The 23,845-nt window shown below is 45.5% G+C and overlaps 1 protein-coding gene across 1 annotated transcript; it reads left to right on the top strand.

Annotated features, from left to right (window-relative positions):
* The first annotated feature begins 323 nt into the window (after positions 1-323).
* ALDH8A1 (aldehyde dehydrogenase 8 family member A1) lies at positions 324-23,811 on the top strand. Its single transcript, XM_060616725.3, has 7 exons — positions 324-557; positions 4,398-4,545; positions 5,825-5,980; positions 7,649-7,798; positions 12,895-13,151; positions 17,131-17,292; positions 22,509-23,811. Exons 1-7 carry the CDS (start codon positions 327-329, stop codon positions 22,959-22,961), a joined length of 1,557 nt encoding a protein of 518 aa, XP_060472708.3. The 5' UTR covers positions 324-326; the 3' UTR covers positions 22,962-23,811.
* Positions 23,812-23,845: the final 34 nt, after the last annotated feature.

Raw genomic sequence — 23,845 nt, 5'->3', positions numbered from 1 at the left:
AGGGGATTTAATGACACTTACTTTATATAGGGTTGCTGTGGGGAATAAATGAGTACATTCGTGTCAAGGACTTGCTTCAGGGTCTGGCCCTCAGTGTTTGAGCAATAAAGCTTATAGTGTGAATGCAATAAAAGGAGATACACAGATACCTTCTGACATTTCAAAGGGCCATGAACACATAAGCTGATGTTAGTTTACCAGGTTATTATCCCCTTCTCAAAATGTACCGGAAGTCTGTGAAATATTCCAGAACTCTCTTCACTTAGAGTTGGGAGACTGGAAGGCTCCTGAGTGTCAGGACGCCTCCCACATTCCCTGATTGGTAAATGAGGACGTCAGGGCTGGAGGTGAGGACAAGGCAAACTCAGGGTAGGGAGACTCCCTCACCGGTGGGGAGAAAGACAGGAGTTGTCTCCACCATGGCCGGAACAAAGGCACTTCTGACGCTGGAGAACTTCATTAATGGAAAGTTTGTACCTTGTAGCTCATATATCGATTCTTATGATCCGTCCACGGGGGAAGTATACTGCAGGGTGCCAGACAGTGGAAACGAAGAGGTGAGTAGTTCACTTAGGGAGACTGAAATGTACTTGGTGTCTTGATGATTACACGTCACTTACTTTTTTCTAGGAGCAAGGGGAATTGGGAAAAGGTGCCCAATTGTTAAACATCGGGGGACAGGAAGATTTTAGTTCTGGGAAGGTTTGCTTTGTAATCGGACTCCTAGGATGTAGGTTTCCCCCGCAATCAAAAAGAGAGCCTTCCTACGACACCTGTGGAAATGGCATAAAGTGCAGAGTCTCCTCCACTTAATGAAAGTTCGTGTCATGCAACTTTGCTTTTGGGAAAGCAGTACAGACTATGGTAATGGCTCTTTTCCTAAAAGTGAAAATCCTCTTTGGGTTTCTTTTGGTTAGCGAAAACAGGAGCTAAGGTAAAAGCGAAGCAGTGTCATGTGACCTTTCAAAAGGGGCTACCTGGGACGCCTGGGTGGTTCAGACGGCTAAGCTTCCGATTTTAGCTCAGGGTGGTCTCACGGTGCGCGGGTTTGAGCCCTACATCGGGCTCTGCGCTGACAGCACGGAGCCGGCCTGGGATTCTCTCTCTCAGCCCCTCCCCCCAATAAATAAATAAATAAACTTAAACAATATTCTTTAAAAAAAAGGGGTGATATCTGTGCACGGAACAAAGCCCAGGTGACTCTACAGAAGCAAGTTATTAGTCTAGGCAGCTTAACACACGGCTGCATTTCTCAGACATTCCTTAATAGGTGTCTACTAAAAACTATTAGTTGTTAAGAATGATCAGTATTACTGTTTCCTTTTTTCTACCAAGTGTTGCCTAAACTTGCCACTGTATTCATGGTTTTCTGAAAAACTTATTTCTCTAAAAACAAGCAAAAGTAAAAACCCAGGGATTTATTTTAGGTTATCCTTTAATAATTCCTTATGTTTTTAAAATATCTGGTAAAGTAAAACTGATCATTTGAATGGTGAAATGCAAAATCAAATTCCCATATAGTTTTGTGTTTAAATTTAATACCATCCTTTTTCTTACTCAAAGTGCTTAATGGCACACACATTACATTTTTTTTATTGATGTTGAATTAATTTTATTTGAGAAATTTTATACAATGGTGGAGATACATTTGATTAGTTATCACTTATTGTATTGACAATGTAAATGTGTCTGGGGTGATAAATGTGGCTGATGTACCTATGCTCATTTAATGCCTAATGGATTTTATTTTTTAAGGCACAAAGAACTAGATTATTTAAAGGATAATTGTAACCTTCATATATTAATAAAGATATATAAACAAGCCTTCATCTATACTAAGCTATTATTTCTCATTTGTTAATAATATTTTAAATCTGTCTTTCATTAAAAAAACCTTTAGACTTGTGGATTAAAGTCTGCAAATACTGGCTAATCTATTGGTTAAACTGTAACCCACAATTTTGTTTGTTTCAAATGACCTGGGATAGATGTGGGAAATCCAGCTTTGTGTTTTCCAGTCCTCCTGGTCTCAGGGTGTTTTCTAAACTGAAGTTAAAAACGACAAATATGACAAGTTCAGTTGAAATATTTTCTGCAGCTAACGGCTCATGCCTTTTCAGAAGACAGAATGTACTATGGAAGCACCTGCTGGTAGACGAATAAACATTTTGGATTTCCCTGCAAATATTCTCTCTGATCCCCATAAGTCCCAGCTTTTTCTGGCTTGAAAACTACGGTCCACATACAAACTACATGCCCGATTTTACAGAAAGTCACTCACAGAAAGTGCTGCTGGTTTTGCTAACAGTGGAATTATCCCCAATATGAGTCGTAACAGCCTACAAATAAGACTTTATCATCGTCCTTTATTCCACAGACAACGGACAGTGAGCTAACATTCTCATCTCTGATGCTTAGATCAGTGGCCACACACACACGTATCGTGGCATTTACATGATAGCTTTGCAGTCATCAGCACAGACTGGGGTAGGACCACCTAGCTTCAAAGACCAGCTGCACAACTTAGTGTGTGTGGTCTTGACTTAGAGCTGAACTTCCGTGTTCCTCAGTAGCCTTACCTGTAAAATGGGGATAATAATAACACCTTATAGTGTTGTTCTAAGGATTAAACAGACTGGTATATATAAAGCCCTTAGTGTTTGGCAAATAGTAAATGCTTCCTAAGTCTTAGCGTATGCTCATGTTATATCCACATGTATTCTAAGACAACTTAGAAAACATGACTGTACTTGAGTTCTCTGCATAGTGAAAAGCTTAGCTTTTACACTGACAAACCTCAGGAAGAGGACGTTTTGTACTGACCACAGCAGGAATGAAACCTCCTCCTGTTGGCGGGCACCCAGGCCTCGGCCGGACGGCAGCTTCTGGTGCCCACATTCTTCCTTCATTGTTTCTGCGGATCCACATTAGAGATTCAGCTTTTGAAATGAAAACACCATTTTTTTCCCCCAGAAATGTATAATTAAAATGAGACTCATTTTATCCTTTATTCAGCCCCGCTGAGAGGGACTCTGTTTGCATAAAGAAAGCAAAGGAGGAATGTACGTCAGGTTTGGTGGGAGAAGGCAGCAGAATTGTCAGATCATGTGACATGAGAAAGACGCTCATGGTGACCTGAAGCCTGTGGAAAAGGATTCTGAGGCTGGGTCTGAGCCCAGGGGTAGAAGCACGCTGTGAGTTATTATAGTCTTCTCATGTGTGTGAGAGGGGAGAGGGGTGAGACACAGGCTATAGATTTGCTGTCTCTGGAAAGATACTGCTTAGACTTTGCTAAGGGGCAGACAAAGGCAGCCCAAAACCCGTTTCACCTTGCATGAATTGGCCTTGCCCGTACCTTCCCCTGTATATTTTTGGATTTGGCTCCAAAACCAGGTCTCCAAACTATCTGTTCAAACACAGATATCCTCCTCCCCAACAGGCCTCTTTTACTGGGCAGAGCCCGGCAGGGGCAGGGACTGAGGCTGTGCCACAGAAGGCCAGCCATGGTCTCGGGGGCCACAAAGATCTGGGTTTGAATCCTGATACTGCCACTTATTGGCTGTGTGACCTCTGCTAAGTGACTTGAGCGCTCTGTGCCTCAGTTTCCTCATCTGCATAATGGGCATAGCAATAGGCACGGTTTAGAATTTTAGAACAGGTTAGATGAAATAATTTGTGTGTCTAACATTCCTTTATATAGAAAAATTAGTAAATGGCTATTATAATTAGTCATTCAGAGGGGAAAGACAGCTTGTAGATATGATTTTAAGCAAAATTTTAGACTTTCTCAGATGTGTTGGAGCTGGATTAAAAGTTTAGAGATTCTACATGTCTAGATGAGTTTCCCCTCCCTATGATATTAAAAAAATGTGTATTTTGACATGATTGAAAATGTGCATCTGTTAAAATTAAAATGGCTTTTATTTTTAATGTTTATTTAATTTTGAGAGAGAGAGGGAGAGAGAGCGAGCATGAGCAGGGGAGGGACAGAGAGAGAGAGGCAGACATAGAATCTGAAGCAGGCTCCAGCCTCCGAGCTGTCAGCACAGTGCCTGATGCGGGGCTCAAACTCACGAACCACGAGATCATGACCTGAGCCGAAGTCGGGTGCTTAACTGTCTGAGCCACCCAGGCGCCCCTCAAACAGCTTCTTTTTAATAATCTGATTGCCACATCTGCACACCTTGGTCAAAACGGATCCCTCTTCTTTGTTTTTGTGGTGCCCTGATTCACCGGTCACAAAAACACCACTTTGCAGGTAACTCGGCACTAGCAAGTGTTGCATATTTGAAACTAGGCTGAAAAAAATTAGGCATGCGTGGAGCTGTGGTTTCTGGATTCCTCGAACCTCAGGAGCAACAGTCCTAAGGTGATTGTCTTCCTGATGCTCCTCAAAGATCGAAGCCGCAGTGGAGGCCGCCAGGGCAGCGTTTCCCGGCTGGTCGGCCAGGAGCCCCCAGGAGCGCTCACAGGTGCTGCACCGGCTGGCGGATCTGCTGGAGAAATCCCTGGAGGACTTGGCCCAGGCGGAATCCAGAGACCAAGGTGAGTGCAGCCGCCTCTTAGCAGTGCTTTATGGCAAGTGCCGTACAACTACTCAGACGCTGGAGATTCACACCCTCGTTCCGGTTGGGCAGGGGACCTCTTGCCTCTTAACCACAATGGATGGGACTCAGGGCACCTTCTTCCCATCAGGCTAGCCTGCACGACGCTTCTCATGGCAGAGGTAGAGGTGGAAAGCAGAACCACCTGGGAGTCTGGCATCTGGCCCACGTCTGCCCCATTCTGATGGCCACAGCAAGTCAGAGCTGAGCCCAGGTTCCAGGGCAGGAAAGCAAATACATTTTGTCCATTTGGTGGAAGGCACGGCGGAGATGCTTGGCAAAGGGCACGGATATGGGGGGAGAGGAAGAGGAGGGCTGATCCTGCAATTCTCCAGTCCTAGGCAGAGGGGTTCTAAGCGCGGGTAATTGAAGAGCAGTTACAGTCAAGTTGTTCAGAAAGAGTCCGACAGGTCAGCGTTCCGCTCCCAAAGCAACTACCGTCCCAGAGGTGTGGATAATGGAGTAAATGCCCATAAATCCTTGCAGGGACGTCTGTTAGGAAAACCCAAGATCTTTTAAAATGGTATGTGTGTTATATATCAGCTTAAACTTAGGAAGCAGCTTGAGTCTAAGCCCTTAAGAAGGAGATGTTTCCTGCTGGTGCTCCTGCTGCGGGGAGTCCCCCGGAATTGCCAAAGAGAATAAAGGAAAAGTCCGGAATCTCTTTTTGTTCCATCCAGGAGCTAGGTGGTGCATGGGGCACATGGTGAGCGAGCATCACATGCCAACCCCCGGATGCCATTGGTCGCTCTGTCACGTGCCCATCTGAGGGTCTCTGCCACGTGCTGGGGGACATTTCATGTACAGCGTATGTCTGTCCGAGGGGTTTTATGGTGTCGTGCAGATACAGCTGTCCTAACACCCATTACTCCAACCCCTTTGTAGCCTGCACAAGGCACGGTGATTTTGAATTGAAAGAGCTGATGTGAGCGGAGTGGTAGCATCTGGCGAATTCATGATCGCTATCAATTGTTCAACCCTTCCCCCACCCACAAACAAAGATTATTTGACTCCGTTTTAATTCCCCCCCCCCCCCCCCCATCTTATAACGTCATACCTAATTATTTCACAGCTTTATGAAACCATGATCAGCTGTCCGTGTAGTCAAGGGCTGGGGTCCGGGGCTGGAAGGCACCAAGCTACGTGAGCGTGAGTTAGGATGCAGGTGCGGTGGTGTCTCCACTACACTGACTGTGCCTCCTGTTGCTGACTTGTTACAGGGAAAACCGTAACGTTGGCAAGAACCATGGACATCCCCCGGTCTGTGCAGAACTTCCGGTTCTTCGCCTCCTCCATCCTGCACCACACATCAGAGTGCACACACATGGACCACGTAGACTGTCTGCACTACACCCTGCGGGCCCCCGTGGGGATCGGTAGGTGCTGCTGGGTGAAAGCCTGCACTGGGTTGGTGCCGAGGGACGCCCCGTCGGTCCTGCAGCACCGATCGAAGGGAACAGACCCAGAAAAAGGAAAGAGCTGATTTCTTCTACTTGGACTGAAAATTAATGGGCCACAAAAATCTATTTCGAGGTTATTTTTCTTTGTGTCAAATTCCCCACTTATTCCGAAAACATCGTTCCTGGGAAGTTACCAGGAAAAGAATAATACCGAGAGGAAATTCACGTACAAAGATTTTCCCCCCATACACCAAAAAAAAAAAAAAAAAAAAAAAAAAAAGTTTCTTTCCAGAGAGGCTTGTCCTTAACAGCATGGATTTTGGATATGTGCAGGGTCAGTTTCGTTAACATTTGTATATTTCACGATTCTTATCTGAAAAACTGAGAGAATAGTTTAATTTTATACTTATATATTTTAACATGGATTAAATGAATTAGTAAGTGTAGGGCACTTAGAACAGTGCCAGGTAAGTGAGCCTTGACTGAACGGGCCGCGCCGCTTCTTGCTTCCTTTTGGAGGACATATAAATATGAGCAATGTCTCAAAATATCCACTAGATGTCACTGTTCCTCCGAGGAAAAAACCCACCAACCTCCCATATTTATTACATTTTATGACAGGATAAAATAAATTAAAAGGAAAGAAAATGGGATATTTTACCACTGTGATTATTTGAACCCTTTGGAAATCACATTTTGAAGGCATTTAGGAGAAGCTCAAACCTTCCTCTAAGAAGCATGATGATATACAATGCTGAAAAAATACTGTTATCCCCTAAAGAAAAGATTTTCCAATGAGAAATATAATAATATAGAGTGTATGTTTACTTTCACAGCACAGGTTTGAGGGAAGAGTATAAAATAAAATGAATCCATTTACTTATTCATAAGGTAGGTGTGTGTGTGTGTGTGTGTGTGTGTGTGTGTTTTATGGTTAGAAGCCTACACATGGTTTCAGTATCGCATGGGAACAAATTCTAGATGCTGGTTCTATCACTTGTTTAGCAATCCTATCTGCTCATGATACAGGTGAGAACCTAGAGAGAATTTTTTATTAAAAAATCCCCTGGCTCGCCAAAATGGATTTCGCAGTCTATGCATCAGAATTCATCAGCCTTACTAGTAGGAGGCCCCCACAGGGCATGCTCATTACTGATTTGTTCTTATTTTACAAATGATTCTAAAAAGCTTGAGACTTTATGTCTTAATCCACAACAGATTAGAAACAGTGATGGAAAACCTTAAGTAGGAGCTAGACAGTTTGATGATGAAGGAGAGAGAGGTTTAAAAAAATGTGAACATCGGACTCTAAATCTCAAAACTCATCACAGCTGGAACTGTTTAGTGACAAGTGACAGCCTCTTGGTCCTAGAACTTATATTGCTGTTTGTTCATCAATACAATTGTTACGACATCAAGAAAAGAGTAAATTGTATGGATTTATAGTTTGAAGAGGCACAATGGCATATGATACGTTTCAGAATTCTTTTCCTGAAGGTGGCTACCAATAGCAGAATTGGGGATTTTTAGAAGAGTAAGCTTCACTTTGATGCAGGAGGGAGGAGCCCCACGTGAAGAAACCCAGTGTGGCCAGCCTGCTTTGAGGGGCATGCCATTGCTGAAGGTGCTTCTGTCCTCTTGCAGCTGGTCTGATCAGCCCCTGGAATTTGCCACTCTACTTGCTGACCTGGAAGGTGGCTCCGGCCATTGCTGCCGGCAACACCGTCATAGCCAAGCCCAGCGAGCTGACGTCAGTGACCGCCTGGATGATGTGCAAACTCCTGGAGACAGCAGGTGATTTAGCTGCGGGTTCCGAGAGGCACGGGATCGGCTTTGGGGTTGCGAGTTTTGCGGGCTGCGGCCACCTCCGCGTCGCTGACGTTTGAAAAGTTATTTTGGATGGAATTCCGCTCAGAGCAAGATCGATTCCATCGACATCTTTGCTTGTTGTCTCCCTGAGCTTTTCCCGAGAAACCCCTTTCATCACACAGCTTCCTCTCTTGGCCCCGTGTACCGAGCTGCCGCAGGAACCCTTCCGCCAGCAGGGGGCAGGCAGTACGGAGACTTGTACAATCGGGGAGCCTCAAGCCCGACAGCAGCGGGCCCCAGAGAGTGTCTTCAATGGTCAATTTAAATCTGTTTGGACTACGTGTTAACCTTGATGAAAATAAGGCTACTGTTAGGCACTTTTCTGTATGGCTATAGAGTAACTGCTCAAAATAGCCCATTTTCAAGAGATTTGAATATATATCCCTCAGTTTCCCCAGCATTTGGAGCCACTATGTGGAAGCTGATGCAATATGGTTCCTTGTCCTTTTTTTTTTTTTAATGTTTATTTATTTTAGAGAGAGAAAGAGAGAGAGAGAGGACACAAGTGGGGGAGGGACACACAGAGAGAGGGAGACACAGAATCCGAAGCAGGCTTCAGGCTCTGAGCTGTCAGCACAGAGCCCAATGCGGGGCTCAGACCCATGAACTGTGAGATCATGACCTGAGCTGAAATCTGACACTCAACCAACTGAGCCACCCAGGTGCCCCTCGTTGCCCTCGTTTTGTGAATAGTGTAATGGTCACATTCAAGGTATGTTCCTGGTTACCTTCTGGGGTAAACTCAGCATGGGCACAGGGTTAGAGGAGAACCATCGGGAGGCCCCAGCTTGTAACCCACAGGAAAGCCCCTCGCTATTAGGTCCCTCAGCTCAGGTCTCCATACTCACTCTGGGCTGGGATGATGGGTGATGGTGGGAAACAGGCTGTCTTTCTGTCAGTCTCCGCTGTGCATACGTCCTTCAAGCCCGCAGAGAAGGTAGCTGGGCTCACCCATATCTGTAAAGTAGGTGGTTGGAAAGAGCCCATCCCTCCCCCTTCTGGATATCTCATCTCTCCAAGCAAAAATATACATATTGGCTTCTAAAGAAGTTGAGCCAGTTCTTGACTCCAAGGTTTAGATGGCAGGTTGAACTGTGGCCTTATGACCCTAGTCTAGCTGCCCATTTCCCTTGTATTGTACAGAGGAATGAGGCCCTCCATCCTCAGTCTTTGAGGTGACATTTATGGATGCCCTAGGCTCCTGGAGGGTGTGTGATAGAAAGATGGAGACCTCTCCCACGCCCCACCTGTCTGTCATTCCTTCCTTCCACGAGGGATCACATTCTAATGCCCTTCTTTGCAAAACTAAGTGCCTAGTGTCTGCGGGCGTCCAAGGCAGTTCTTCCCTGCCTGTTGACTGTAGGTCCCCCGGGTGAACAGAAGTGGGACCTAGGCTCTGCTGTGATCCATGTCGGGGAGGGAACGCACGGAGGGGGCGTGGGCCACAGAGCTGTGTTCCCAGAACCGTGCTCTCTTGAAGTCAACTACGTCTTGATCTAGGATGATTCCTTTCCCTCAGTACTCTTCCCTTCCATACACCCAGAACCTGGTCTGCATGAGAGGTTTATGTATCCATGTATTTGCACAGCATTGATCTTCTTTCTTGTGAACAAATAAGCTGACTATACCAAGGTGGTCCTTCTCTCCTTCCCAGCCGGGGCTGGCTTTGCTGAACTTCCCTCCTCTGGCCCACTGAGAGCATAAGGCTCAAATATCACCTTAAAAAAAATTATTTTAGAGAGAAAGAGAGGGCACAAGCAGGGGAGATGGGAAGAGGGAGGGAAAAAGAGAATCTTAAGCAGGCTTCATGTGCAGCGCGGAGCCCGATGCGGGGCTCGATCCCACGACCCTGGGATCATGACCTGAGCCTACATCAAGAGTTGGATGCTTAACCGACTGAGCCACACAGGCGCCCCTCAAATTGCACCTGCCTTAAGCCCTCAGTTTCTCCACTGAGACTATGTAAGAGACACTTTTAATGGTGTAAGAAAAAGAAAGCTAAAATGACCTGCTGGTGCGTTCTGGCTATTTAAAGAGCCAGTCCTCTAGTCCTGAGCCTTCAAACAGACTTGGCAGATGACCTTCCTGTGAAGTGCAATCATTTAAAAAAGCACGCAGTGAGTAACTCTTTCCAAGTCCTAGAGTATTCGCTTCTTCTTGGGGGCACCAAATGTTTGCCCTCGTTGTTGGAGGGTCTACTGAAAGTGGACTTCTGGCCTTCCTATTTTTTTTTTATTTTTTTAATGTTTATTTATTTCTGAGACAGAGAGAGACAGAGCACGAGCGGGGGAGGGGCAGAGCGAGAGAGGGAGACAGAGAATCCGAAGCAGGCTCCAGGCTCTGGGCTGTCAGCACAGAGCCCGACGCAGGGCTCGAACTCACAGACCATGAGATCATGACCTGAGCTGAAGTCGGTCACTCAACCGACTGAGCCACCCAGGTGCCCCTGGCCTTCCTATTTTTGTTCTGCCCAATTTAAGCTTGTTGCCACCCTGCCACATCCTAGCATGGGAGGGACCTTGTGCCCTTTCTTATCCGTTAGCCACCTATTCTGAGGTTTCTCGAATTGGTATTTGCCGACTTGGCTGCCTTCTTCCTTTGATAACCAGAATATCTTAAGGGTAGAGGGCAGGTGTCTCTAGAAAAATTTCATTACTGCCTCCATCGAATGGCAAACTGGTACTGAGAAATAATGGCCAGTATGTAGCTCTTAACATATTAACACCAGAGCTCAAGGAAATGTAAAGTGTTTGCGCCGTTGTGTAGAAGGCAATTGGCCTGGAAGAAATGAGCCCACTTTCCTGGATTATAAATGTGTGGTGTTTCTAAGTTTTCTTCACTCTTCGTTAAAATGCTATTGTAAACGTTAGAAGGGATTTGATCCATTTTTGCCTTCAGGATTTATAAAGCCTGACCAATAGCCCACCTTCTCTTGCCCCCAAACTCCAATCAGAAAACATCGGGCAGGGGCGCCTGGGTGGATACGTCAGTTAAGTGTCTGACTTCGATTCGGGTCATGATCTCGTGGGTTCGTGGCTTCGAGCCCCGCATCGGGCTCTGTGTTGACAGCTCAGAGCCTGGAGCCCGCTTTGCATTCTGCGTCCCTCTCTTTGTGTCTCTCCTAGGCTCATGCTGTCTTGTCTGTCACTCAAAATAAATAAATAAACATTTCAAAAGAAAAAAGAAAGAAAATATTGGGCAAATATTCACATGCCCAGTAATAATTGATGGAGATTAAGACCCCTTCCTGCAAATGATGGGGAACCTGTCCTTGTTTCTCTCCCATCAGCCTCCATGGGGCCCCCCCTCCTGAACCTCCTCTTTGTCCCAACGCAGGGCTCACCTGCATTCACATGGTGTCTGGCCCTGGGTCTGCCCTCTGTGGCAGTGACCTGTGATCCAGGATCGAGCCAGACTAGGTTTCGATAAGTGTGCACATGACTGTAACGGTGGGGCCATTAGAGGTGACGCTTTGTCAGATGCCACGTTGATTCTTCACACCTGTCCCTGAGGCTCACCTGAATGGGGTCTCGTTTGTCCCCTCAAGTGATCAGGCTAAGACTCTGGCTCTACGGGAAGGTGTTCGCGATGATAATGGATCATTGATGAGAACTTATTATTTATACTTTAAAAGCATATTCTTGAAGAGATGGTTGTAATCCCATGAAGTATGTTTCTATGAAGGAGAGAATGGCCAACCTGGACGGAAAAAGATCCTAGCAGCAGGGTAGTTCAAGAACGTTACACGTTGGAGGTTTTCTGCCTCTGTTGCATTTCAAGGCTGAAGAAATACAGGCAATACATTCAGCTACCTCCAAGCAAACCTAAGAGCTTCCTGGACACATCACAATTGCACACAGATTTTCTTTCTGGGCACTTAAAGCTTTCAAACAAAGTCAAGATATTTGGATTTGGATAATGTATGCTAAGTATTTGTTCATTCATCCACTTAATTGATTATTAATCTTCCACACCCGGTTTTGCCTCGTAATGGTTGCCATTTAACCTCACTTTGCCTCAGTTTGGGTGAGGTGAGGATATTAAATCCTACCTGCATCATCAGTTGTTGGGAGATGGGATGGATGTAAATCACTTGCAGCAATAACTGACCCGCAGTGAATGTGAGCGTTTAGCAGTGTTAATCTATATGGCAAACTAGGCCATGGCACGGGGAACAGAGTGGGGAGCAAAACACAGACACCATTTCTGCCCTTAGTGTGCCTTCCAGTGTTGGATAGGTAATAAACAAGAAAAGCCATAAACACATAAAAAAAAAATACACGCAAATGTAGGAAGGTAGGGTCTCATGATAGAAAGATTGGGGCACCCGTGTTCGGGTGTCCTTGGTGTTTTACGTCAGTCCAGGAGTGTAATGGTATGTCCATATTATGAGACACAGGACCTTTAACTCAATACTCACCTTCCCAGAGGAGCCTCCCTCACGTCCCTGGGCCAGGATAGTCTAATCTCTTCTTCCCTCTACTTAACGTGTTCACACTGCGTTGTGACTTCTGGATGCCAGCTAAGAGCAGGGCTTCTCTACCTTAGAGGGCCTGACCTGCCTGAGGATATCTCTGCGTCCTCAGCCCCTGATGCCTGGTCAATATTATGTAATGAATTAATTAGAATGTTCTAATCTTCGGGGCGCCTGGGTGGCTCAGTCAGTTAAGCATCCCGCTCTTGATTTCGGCTCCAGTCAAGATCTCACGATCTGGGAAATCAAGCCTTGCATGGGGTTCTGCGCTGACAGTGCAGAGACTTCTTGGGGTTCTCTATACTGGCTGGCTCTCTCTCTCTCAAAATAAATAAATAAACATTAAAAAAAAGAGAGAGAGAGAGAATGTTCTACTCTTCGTTTTTCTACGGCAAAGCACATGGAGCTTTGTTATTAAACTAGAGGCGGCCATAGACATTTCCTCCCACCCATTCAAGCTATTGGACTTTCCAAGAGAATGTCTGTGTAACAGAAGTTCTCAACATACCGAGAAGAATTAGTGTAACTGTCACTGTGTCCCATCCAGGTGTTCCACCAGGTGTGGTAAATATTGTGTTTGGAACGGGGCCCAAGGTAGGCGAGGCCCTGGTGTCCCATCCAGAGGTACCCCTGATTTCCTTCACGGGGAGCCAGCCCACCGCCGAGCGGATCGCTCAGCTGAGTGCTCCCCATTGCAAGAAGCTGTCCCTGGAGCTGGGGGGCAAGAACCCCGCCATCATCTTTGAGGACGCCAACCTGGAGGAGTGCATTCCCACGACCGTCAGGTCCAGCTTTGCCAACCAGGTACGTCCTCTGGGTTGCTCTGTTTGTTTTTATTTGGTTTCGTTTCATTTTTGGTTTGTTTATTTTTAAACTCTGTGACCCTGTCAGACAGGATCTCTTTCATCACAGTACAAAGCCAGGAGTGAGCGGGTCAGTCTGGTGCTATTTCAGTGAGAAGAGGTTGTTACATTGTGTTATTCTGCTGACTGTCTGTTTTATCTCGATGTCCATCTGTGGTCTTGTACAGTCACAGCTTCTGTTTAGCAAGCTCCTCTTTCTGAGTCACAGCTTTTTGTCAGGTACTGGCCATGGGCAAAATGATTGATTTTTTGTTTCTCCAAGCTTTTCTCTGCCTTAATTCATAGAGTCACTCTCATTCTCTTCTCGCTGTCTCAATGTCCTATCTCCAGTGAACCTTTGCTCCCCCAAAGCATCCTAAATGCACCACACACTTAGAAATAAATGCCTAAACCAAGCCTACAGCACCTTTCTTATGTTGGACTCATGGGTGTCATGGAGTCGTGGCAACTTTTCATCTCCTGAAATTGTGTAAGCAGTTGTTTTTCTGGAGGCGATGGTTTTTAGCAAATTCTTCGATGGCATCCCAAAGGGTTAGGAAAACCATCCCAGACAGACCAGACTGGAAGCATCACGAAGAGGACACCTGTACCTGCTTTGGGGGCACACTTGACCTTCAACAGGTATACGAAAATACTGAATGATTTTCTCCAAAGGGTCTGTTTTTATTTTATTTTTATTTTTATTATTTTTTTTAATGTTTATTTATTTTTGAGAGAGACAGAGTCAGAATGCGAGTGGGTTAGGGGCAGAGAGAGAGGGAGACACAGAAGCAGAAGCAGGCTCCAGGCTCTGAGGTGTCAGCACAGAGCCCGACGCGGGGCTCGAACTCACGAGCTGCGAGATCATGACCTGAGCCAAAGTCGGACGCTCAACCGACTGAGCCACCCAGGCGCCCCTCTCCAAAGGGTCTGTTTAAAAAAAAAAAAATTAGCAGAGGGCAAAGAATTAATGAAAGAGGACTGTCATAGAAGGATGAGTAGAATGAAATAGATCTTTATTTAACTTGAATAAACTGCAAAGCCTTTTGAACCTTTGTTTCTTTACCTGTAAAATCACGGAAGCAAGAATGATGCCTTCCAGTAGGGTTTTCATGAGTGTCGAGCGAAAAACATTCTTGACGGTGGTTTTTCAGGATCATTACAATTGTAATGATTTCTCTCGCAGTAATTCTTAGAGAAAGTGGTTTGATTACGTATCTCTGTCCGCACCTCTATATACAGATATATCCGTGTGTATAGAGTGTTTCTGAATCAATAGACTTCAATTTCAGATTTGAGAAAATAGACTTGCAATTTTATGATACAGCTATTTTAATCATTAAAACAAACAAGGATCAAAACGAACAATGAAATCGAGCATTTGGGTGGCTTAGTGACAACAGTGCGGTGGGGGGACAAACCGTGGCCTGAGACATAGTTGAGGGGGTGTTCAGTGGCCTCTGCATGGTGGCAAATGCACTCCCAGTGCACAGAAGGACTGTGCAAGAATTTGAAGTGCTCAGACAGCCTTCCTCTTGGGGGGAAGGGGGGGCGTGTATTTTAAATGCCGGTGGGAAAGGACATGAACCCAACTGGCTAATTCGAGACAACAAATAGACTTTAGGCAAAATAGAGGGGCTGATTTCTTTTTCCTTGGCCGAGAGATGAGTCCCACATAGTGAGCACTTCCTCCTCAGCTGGACACAACGGGCTCCTTCGAAACATCTCCACTGTGTGTACTCCCCTTTGGAGTGGGGCACACTCATACTTAAGACACGCCGTGGGACTCGGAAGAAACGAACGCGGACTTCAACATCACTCAGACTGAAGTTGAAACTTCCTGTGCCTGGGGGCCTTGGGCCTGTGTTTGGTCAAACTTCATTTCCTAATTCTGAACTGGAAAAGCTAGTACACCACAGGAGTATCATGAGGAAAGCATCCCGCGCTGTGCCTGGGGCACAATGGGCACCCAATCAATAAGATTTCCCTTCTCTTATTTCCTCTCAAGTCATGCCATTAGGGACGCTAGTCTCACCTATGCTTTCCCGGCACTAAGTAGTCAGGAAAACCCTGACTGGTTAACCCCTCAGATCTCTTTACCACTCCCTCCCCTGCCTCCCGCACATGGCGGAGGGCACTCGTGTTGGGAGATTTCCCAAGCCAGGTGGGCAGATGGTTCCAACCGTGATCCTGGCTGGCAGAGAGAATTTATTGCTCCCAAACAGTGAGTGTTTAATTTGGACAGTGCATCTTTGCACAACCAGCGAGATAATTAGAAACGTTCTATTGTTAGGATTGTTGTGAAGGTCAAACAAATATAAATGGGACAAAAATAGTTGTTCATGCGTACGTGTACTTGTCAAACCTATATAATGCTTTGATGTGTCTAGAATGGTGTTTGCGAACGATTGCATGGAGTAGCCAAATGAGAGTAAGGATGACTTTTCATTCAGGCACCTGTTAGCACCTCAGCCCAGGACACTCAGTGCCTCTGCTTGGGTGACGATTAGGCGTCTGAGCCTTACCTGTGTGAAGCAGAACTTCCGGTTTCCCTCCCTCTCCTTTCCCTGCAGTGCTGATCTTCTCCCTGCCGTGGGCTCGCCTTCCCAGGGAAGAGCACTACCATCTGCTCTGTGGCTCCATCAAAAACCTGGGAGCCACCCTGATTCTTACCCTTCCTTTTCCTTCTGTCTCAATAACCCATCAACCAGTCTTGTCGGTTCAGTTGTTTTTTTTTTTTTTAATGTTTTTGTTTGGTTTTGGTTTTGGTTTTGGTTTTTGAGGGAGAGACAGAGCATAAATGAGGGAGAGGCAGAGACAGAGGGAGGGAGACAGAGGGAGGCAGAGACACAGAATAAAAGCAGGCTCCAGGCTCTGAGCTGTCAGCACAGCTGTCCAGGCTCTGAGCTCCAGGCGTGGGGCTCAAACTCGTGAACCGAGAGATCATGACCTGAGCTGAAGCTGGACGCTTAACCGACTGAGCCACCCAGGCGCCCCGCAATTATTAGGATACATCCTGAAACCTGTCTGTTCTGCAGAGGATCTATACCAGTTTCCTTGCACTTTTGGGGTCCCATGTCCCTTTTCGAGTCTGGGAACGTCAGTGGACGCCTACCACTTCTCTCATGTCCACTGGGCCTGCCCTGGTCCGAGCTACGTCCACTTATCTGGACTTCTGGAACACTCTCTTAATTCTACTCCGATCCTGCTCAAATTCCCTTCCGTTCTATTCTCCACACAGCTGCTGGGAGGATCCTTTCACAACGTGAACCCCATCACATCATCCTGCCGCTTAAAGCTTAAAGCCTTCCACGGTCTTTTCATGATGCCAGGAGCAAGGTGCAAGCTCCTTGTGAGCCTGTGAGACTGCATGATACTGCCTTGCTCCTCACCTCCTGCCCTCATTTCCTACCCTCCCTGACCCCATTCCTGCCTACACTCCCGCTCAGCCCTGCTCACGCTGTCTTGCCTTGCCTCGCACACCGCACCACTGTAAGCTCGCTCCTGCAGCCAGCAGCCCCTCTACACTTCCTGCTGGGAACTGTCTTCCTCAACATCCAGCCCCAGCCAGCTCCTTCACCTCAGTCAGTGTGAATTCAAATACTACCTCTTCATAAGAACCTTTTAGGACTCCCTCTACTAAAAGGGAGTAAAAGAGCTGTATTTTTCCATTAATTTCTCTTCCTAGCCTCTGCTTAGTTTTCTTGTATTGCTTTGGTCGTGACCTGAAATTATATTACTGATTGAGCTCATTTACTTGTGCTCTTGTCTGTCTTCCACACAAGACTCTGTGGTCCTCATGGTGGGACTTTGTCTGGTTTGTCACCGTCTCCCATTGCCTAGACCAGTGCCTGACCACTGGCAGGTGCTCACAATTGCCACGTTGACCTATCCATGAAGGAGGATGTCTTGTCATTGTCCTCACATGTCATTCTTGGCAGGGTGAAATCTGCCTCTGTACCAGCAGAATCTTTGTCCAGAAGAGCATCTATAGTGAATTTTTGAAGAAGTTTGTAGCAGCTACCAGAATGTGGAAAGTTGGCATTCCCTCCGATCCATCGGCCAACATGGGAGCTCTGATAAGTAAAGCTCATTTGGAAAAAGTAAGTACATCTGTGCAATGTGAGTTTGGGCATAAGCTCAGTGTAGGACACAGCACACATCCATGGTTGAAATGTTGTTAATTACTGCCTTATTCTTCAAGCATTCGGACCTGTATAGGAAATGGTCTCTGAAATATTAGATACGAATACACAAATGTAGTCCAAGTTAAAGCAGCATCTACACGGAATGAATGAATCTAGGAAGTCAGCATGGAGATAGAATCAAGAGTGAGGAAGTCAAATTTCAAAACATAAAGGTCACTAATAAGAATGATGTAGACTAAGGGAGGTAGGAGTTTCCATAGATAAAAGTTCCCAGTGGAAAGGATTCTGCCTCTGGCTTACAGCAGATGGAATTCTGGAAGGGCCAGCATGCATGATCCTAATTAGGTGGTTCGTAATTGGTAAGGTGAGTGGTGGTCCATGTGGGAGAAGCCATCGATGGTCTTTGGGTGGTTTGTGGAATTTAGGTCTTTAAGGTCATTTTAACTTATTACCTGATGTGACTCCCAAAAGAAGTCATAGAATTTGGGGGCTAGGGGACCTTGTTTTCAGCTGTGGTGACTGAGGGCCACCAAGGAAGATATGCTCCCATCAGTTAGCCTCTGAGGGACAGGGCCTTTACCTAAGTTTCTGGAAATCTTTGACATTGCACAGATGTGGCAGATTAACTGCATTTTAACTTTGACTTTTACAATATTGTGAAGCAGAGATGCACATAATGGATGGTGTAGTAGCTTGAGGGTCTCTTCTTATTTCTTCTATTTTCTCCAGGGAAGCAGGAAGCAGGGTGAGGAGGGGAGAATGTGTGAAATGGTTCTGCGGGAGAGATCCCCATGGCTTCTAGCGTAGCCACAGAAGCTGTGGACAAAGGGCAAGAACCCTAACCTAAGCCATATGTGATCTTTAGTTTGTTTTCAAGACTTGAGCCACTGACAAGGTTTTAGGCCCAGTATGGCCACCCAGAAATGCCATCTTCTGTGAAACCAAATTATGCTGGCAAGACTGGCATTTATTTAACGTGGCAGTTGGATTTTGTTTTCTTACTATCATTTCAAGGTAGTTACTGAGGTTCCATGAATAACCCTGAGAATGGTGACGGGTACAGTTACCAGTTTTTTCCTAACCGCATTCAAACATAAGCACGTATTTATCTTTCAAACAGAAGTTTTCGAACACTCCCGAATATTTTTACCCTCATGAATGTTTTCTATCTCCGTCAAATAACTAAGAAAAAAAATAAACTTTCTATTTTGGAATAACTTAAGATTTATAGAAAAATCTCGAAGAGAAGGCAGATGGTTTCTATATCCACTCACACAGCTTTCCCTTTGTTACCATCTTACATGTCCACGGTGCAACTGTCCACACCAAGAAACTGACGTTAGCACATTACCGTTAGCCAAACTGCAGACTTTTCAGCCAACGTCTCTTAATTTTCTCCTCGATCCTTAGAGAAAATAATTTCTTAGCTACTTTCCTTATTAAAATAAAATAAAGTTAATTACTTTGCACTCATTTTAGAAAGTTCCATGACCCTACTGCTTTTAAGGAGAAAGATTTTGTACACACAGTTAGAAAGTTTTTAAAAAGGGGTCCCTGGGTGGCTCAGTTAAGCACCCAACTTCGGCTCAGGTCATGATCATGCAGTCTGTGAGTTTGAGCCCCATGTCGGACTCTGTGTTGACAGCCCAGAGCCTGGAGCCTGCTTCAGATTCTCTCTGCCCCTCCCCCACGCGCTCTCTCTCTCTCTCTCTCTCTCTCTCTCTCAAAAATAAACATTTAAAAAATTAAAAAAAATAGTTTTTTATCATTGGCCAATTTATTTTATTTTGATTTCTCTAGGGAAGCACACTAAAGATGTTATTCCCGTTACCCCACCACGTATCAACCCGCTGCTGTCTATGGAGTCTCTCGTGTTTGTGGTCCCTCCTTCCTCGTGTAGAGCGCCCCTCAGGTGGACTTACGTTTCCTCCCCTTGTGAACCCTTAGGGCAATCCTGCGGGGGCTCAGAGGGTTCCTGGATGTCTGCCATCGTCGCTGCTCCATGTGGAGCAAGTGTGCCCAGATGCAAGGAATCACAGCGTCCCTCTCTGACTCTCCCACCAGGTGGACCCCTGACAGGTGCTTTCAGATCACTTCTTGTGCGAAGGCCCTGGGTAACCTCTGCCCTTGACGGGGAGCTCATGGGAGCAGCTAGGGAAGTGTAAATGTGGCCTTTCCGGTGGGACTCTTTTCAGTCCAGTATGCCAAACCCTCCGGGACGGAGGAGGCAGTGGACACGTTCCACTGGTGGGCATCTTTCCTCGCCTCTCACTGGAAAGCTTGGGGGGCTGCGTGCTAAGGAAGGTCTGGCTGCCATCTTTGTTTTCTTCTGCAGTTTGTCTATATCTTCTCCGAATCAAATTAGCCCTGCAGCGTCTGGGGTCTTTGTCCCCTGCAAATTAGCCCCGCAGCGTCTGTGTCCATCTTACTTCTATGTGGCTGTCGCGATAGGTGGTGATTCAGGGACAGAAGAATCCCATTAGAACATGTCGAGGTTGTCCTGTAATGGCAAAGGACTCAGAACCCACAGAGACACAGCATGCTCCTAAGAGGACCTGTGACTTTTCAGGTTCCCAGAGACCCAGGGGATGCATAGGTAGCTGCAGGCGACTCTGTCCTCCAGGTGTGAAGAAAAGGCTCTTCGCCTATTGCACGGTGTTGCTTTTTGTTTTCACTTTTGTTTTTCTTTTTACCCCCTTGAATTCTTTTCCACTTGACTGTCTGGAGAATCTGGCTATATGCCAGCCTCCCCAAAGATGCGGGTAATTGGAGATGGAATTGTTGAGTGTTGACAGTGAGGCTGGGGGAAGCGCAGGGGATCCTGGCTGGTGCCCTCCCCCGACAGGGCCAGGCTTCAGGCCTAACAAAGGTCCACTTTGGCAGTTTCCTGCCTTCTTTTGTCAGGTTAAAAAAACCCGACCTGCAGGGTGGGAGCATCTCTGAAGTCTCTTAGCCAGTAAGCATCAGATCGTGTGTTACACCATCTCCTTCTTCACCAACAGCACCGAGAGCAGCTGGCATCCATAAGACTTACTGCGTACTGGGCGTCAAGCTAAATATTTCACATGCATGATTTTCTCGAATCCTAGGAATGGGTGGGGATGTTAATCTTATTTTTCAGAGGGGAAACTGAGGCACAGAGCATTTGAAATCTCTCTGCGAGTAAGTGGAGGCCCTGGGATTTGAACACTTGGGCTCCCCAGCACACCCATCTGCCCTCTGTGCTCTGATTTACATGCAAAGCTATGAAGTAATAACTACTCTCTGTTCTCAAAAAAGTTTCGTAATAATAGTCTATTACATTTTATGGCATATTACCAGTCACAATGTTGTTTTCTTTTTTCAGATTTTACTGAAAATCTCAGTTCCTGAGCTTCTAGTATAGATAGTCTATCATCCAGTAATACTTTCCCCAGAAAATAAATTCAGTTTAGTGTGAGTCATCTTATACATTAAATATCTTGAAAAGTTCACAGTTTGAAAACCGATGCTTTCACGTTTTAGAGCCAAGAACCTCTAAGAGATAGATAATCATGAAATTCTGGGTAGAGGAGACAATCTAAAGCCAGAACGCTCTGAGTTTGAATCACTGAAGAAAGTTCTGGTCCTGTGACCAGCAGGGGCCCCTGGGGACCTTTGCCTCAACTTCTCCTGTTCACGCAGGATGCAACCTTTGACACGTTTTAGTTAATCTGGGTGGGTTGCTTCAAGGGGAGTAAGAGAATACGGGAAGGAGGAAGGAGAAGTCCAGACCTCATTTAGTCTCCACCCGCAAACTAGACTAGGGCTTTTCAGGAAGAACATTGAGATCCCTGCACGGGTTGGGGGGGAACCGTGTAGCAGCTTGGAATGCAGAGCTGCTCCAAATGTTCTATTTTTTGAAAGTGTTTGACTTCATGGCTTATTAAGTGTTCCATAAACTAGAGCGAAACGAATCATAGAACAACATTACCTTTTTATTTTTACAGAGCGAACACATAGCTCTACGTTGAATACTGTTCTACGATGAAATATTAATCTGATACTGGGGCAAAATGCTCAGATAGATAGGTGATAAGTAAGAAGCCAAAGTATGATTTCAACGTACCCAGCCTTTGATGGACCACCTCACTGCTGTTCTACGCTTTTAATTTGGGGGATTATTTTTCTACGGCTTCTATGCTTATCATACCCTTCAGGGGCAGGATAATGTTGTGACCGCAACAACCCTTCCAGACATAACCATACGTATCATTTTATAATAAGTCATTTCTACAACCATTATTAGTAAACATCTGTCATTGTCACCGAGTCACTGGGTTTACTTATTACATAATTTATTTCCCATTATAGTTAGCTATACTTTATTGCCTAGATATATTTTTAGAATATAATTGGTAATGAGACTAGAAGTTAGAAATTATTTGTTCTGGAAGCCTAGCTATCTTGGCTATTAATGAAATCTTATACACCCTTCAACTCCCCATATTCTGCAGTGGACACAGTCCCTCCCTAAAGTGAGCAAGTATTCTTTTGTGTATTTAACTACCGATTATACCGGAGTGTGGATTCTGGCTTTCCTGTTTATTCGTTGTATGGACCATCTACCCTTTTTGACGCTCAATTTTGTCAGCAAAGAGGGGATAATAATACATAGCTAATAGAGTTTTGAGAGAATTAAGTGAGAATGTCTGAAAAGCGTTTATCCATGTGCCCAGCACGTATACATTAAATAAATGACTCCTCTCCTCTAACGTATGAGGGCTGGATGCCCAAATGATGGTCAGAGCACTTCTGCCCTCAGGCTTAGCAGCTGAGCAATAAGGTAGTCAACTTTAGAGTTCTTTTTTTTTTTAATTTTTTATACATTTATTTATTTTTGATAGAGAGAGACAGAGCACAAGTGGGGGAGGGGCAGAGAGAGAAGGAGACACAGAATTGAAGCAGGCTTCAGGCTCCTAGCTGTCGGCACAGAGCCCGATGTGGGGCTCGAATTCACAAACCGTGAGATTGTGACCTGAGCCGAAGTCGGACGCTTAACCGACTGAGCCACCCAGGTGCCCCTCAGCTTTAGAGTTCTTAGCAATGACCTTACACGTTTTATGTAGATGATTCAAAAATATTGAATTTTCTGCTGCTTTCTGTAAAACCAAATGGTAAGGTGCTGCTAATCATGGTTTCTACCCACTTAGGTCAGAAGTTACGTCAAGAAAGCCCGCGCCGAAGGGGCCCGAATTCTGTGTGGTGAAGGGGTGGATACGTTGAGTCTCCCCGCCAAGAATCAAGCAGGATATTTTATGCTTCCCACAGTCATAACAGACATTAAGGATGAATCCTGCTGCATGAAGGAAGAGATATTTGGTCCAGTGACATGTGTCGTCCCCTTCGATAGTGAGGAGGAAGTGATTCAAAGAGCAAACAGTGTTAAATACGGGTTGGCAGCAACTGTGTGGTCAAGCAACGTGGGCCGTGTCCACCGAGTGGCTAAGAAGCTGCAGTCGGGCTTGGTCTGGACCAACTGCTGGCTCATCAGAGAGCTGAACCTCCCTTTCGGGGGGATGAAGAGTTCCGGGATAGGCAGAGAGGGAGCCAAAGACTCTTACGAATTTTTCACTGAAGTCAAAACAATCACCATTAAGCACTGACCTCGGCCAGCGGAGAAAGCTGTTATGGTCAATGCTCGGCTGTAGAGAATCAGTCATCCAACGTGGTGAGCAGACTCACCAGCATAAATTCTAGCCACATCTTGACTTAGCGGATTTTCTCTACCTTATCCTCGGTAGTTAGTATTTTTATCTGCTGTCAAAGAGATGCTGTCTATTTTCACTGTGGAGTCAAAGAAGAGAAGACTTCTGAACAGGAAGGCACAAAAAGGGAGCCAAGGGATTGTCAGGTTTCCTCTATGTTGTGTCTTCACTTTTTTTTTTTTTTTTATTGTTTTGATTGAATTCTTTGTAATTTAAAGACAATCTTTTTTTTTTTTTGCTTCTTTTTTTTTAATTTGAGAGGGAGAGAGAGAGAGAGAGAGAGAGAGAGAGAGAGAGAGAGAGGATGAGCACAATTGGGGGAGAGAGCCAGAGGGAGAGAGAGAAAGAGAGAATCTTAAACTGGTTCCATGCTTAGCATGGAGCCTGATGCAGGGCTCAATCCCATGACCCTGGAGTCATGACTTGAGCTGAAATCAAGAGTCAGATAGATGCTCAGGCAACTGAACCACCCAGGCACCAACATCAATATCGATGAAGCCAACGTTGATGATAAGCATAATATGGAATTTGTCAGAGCAGGCCTATATGGTAGGTCCCACTAAATACATCTATATAAGGACAAAGAAAAATAACATAATGACTGCTTTTGGAGGGAATTTGGAACAAGAAGAGGAAATAGTTTGATCCATTTCTACTGTAGTGTCTAATCAATTACAGTTCTTCATGTATGCATCTCATTAGATTTACAACCTACTAATCCTAAAAGAATAAATGGTAAGCAATTTTAGTAGACAGTATGACATATACCTTTTTCTTGAATT

Source organism: Panthera onca, chromosome B2 (genome assembly GCF_046562875.1).
Source record: "Panthera onca isolate mPanOnc1 chromosome B2, mPanOnc1 haplotype 2, whole genome shotgun sequence".
Lineage (NCBI taxonomy): Eukaryota > Metazoa > Chordata > Mammalia > Carnivora > Felidae > Panthera > Panthera onca.
Note: the sequence above shows the minus strand (reverse complement) of the source record. Positions and strands in the feature narration are given on the sequence as shown.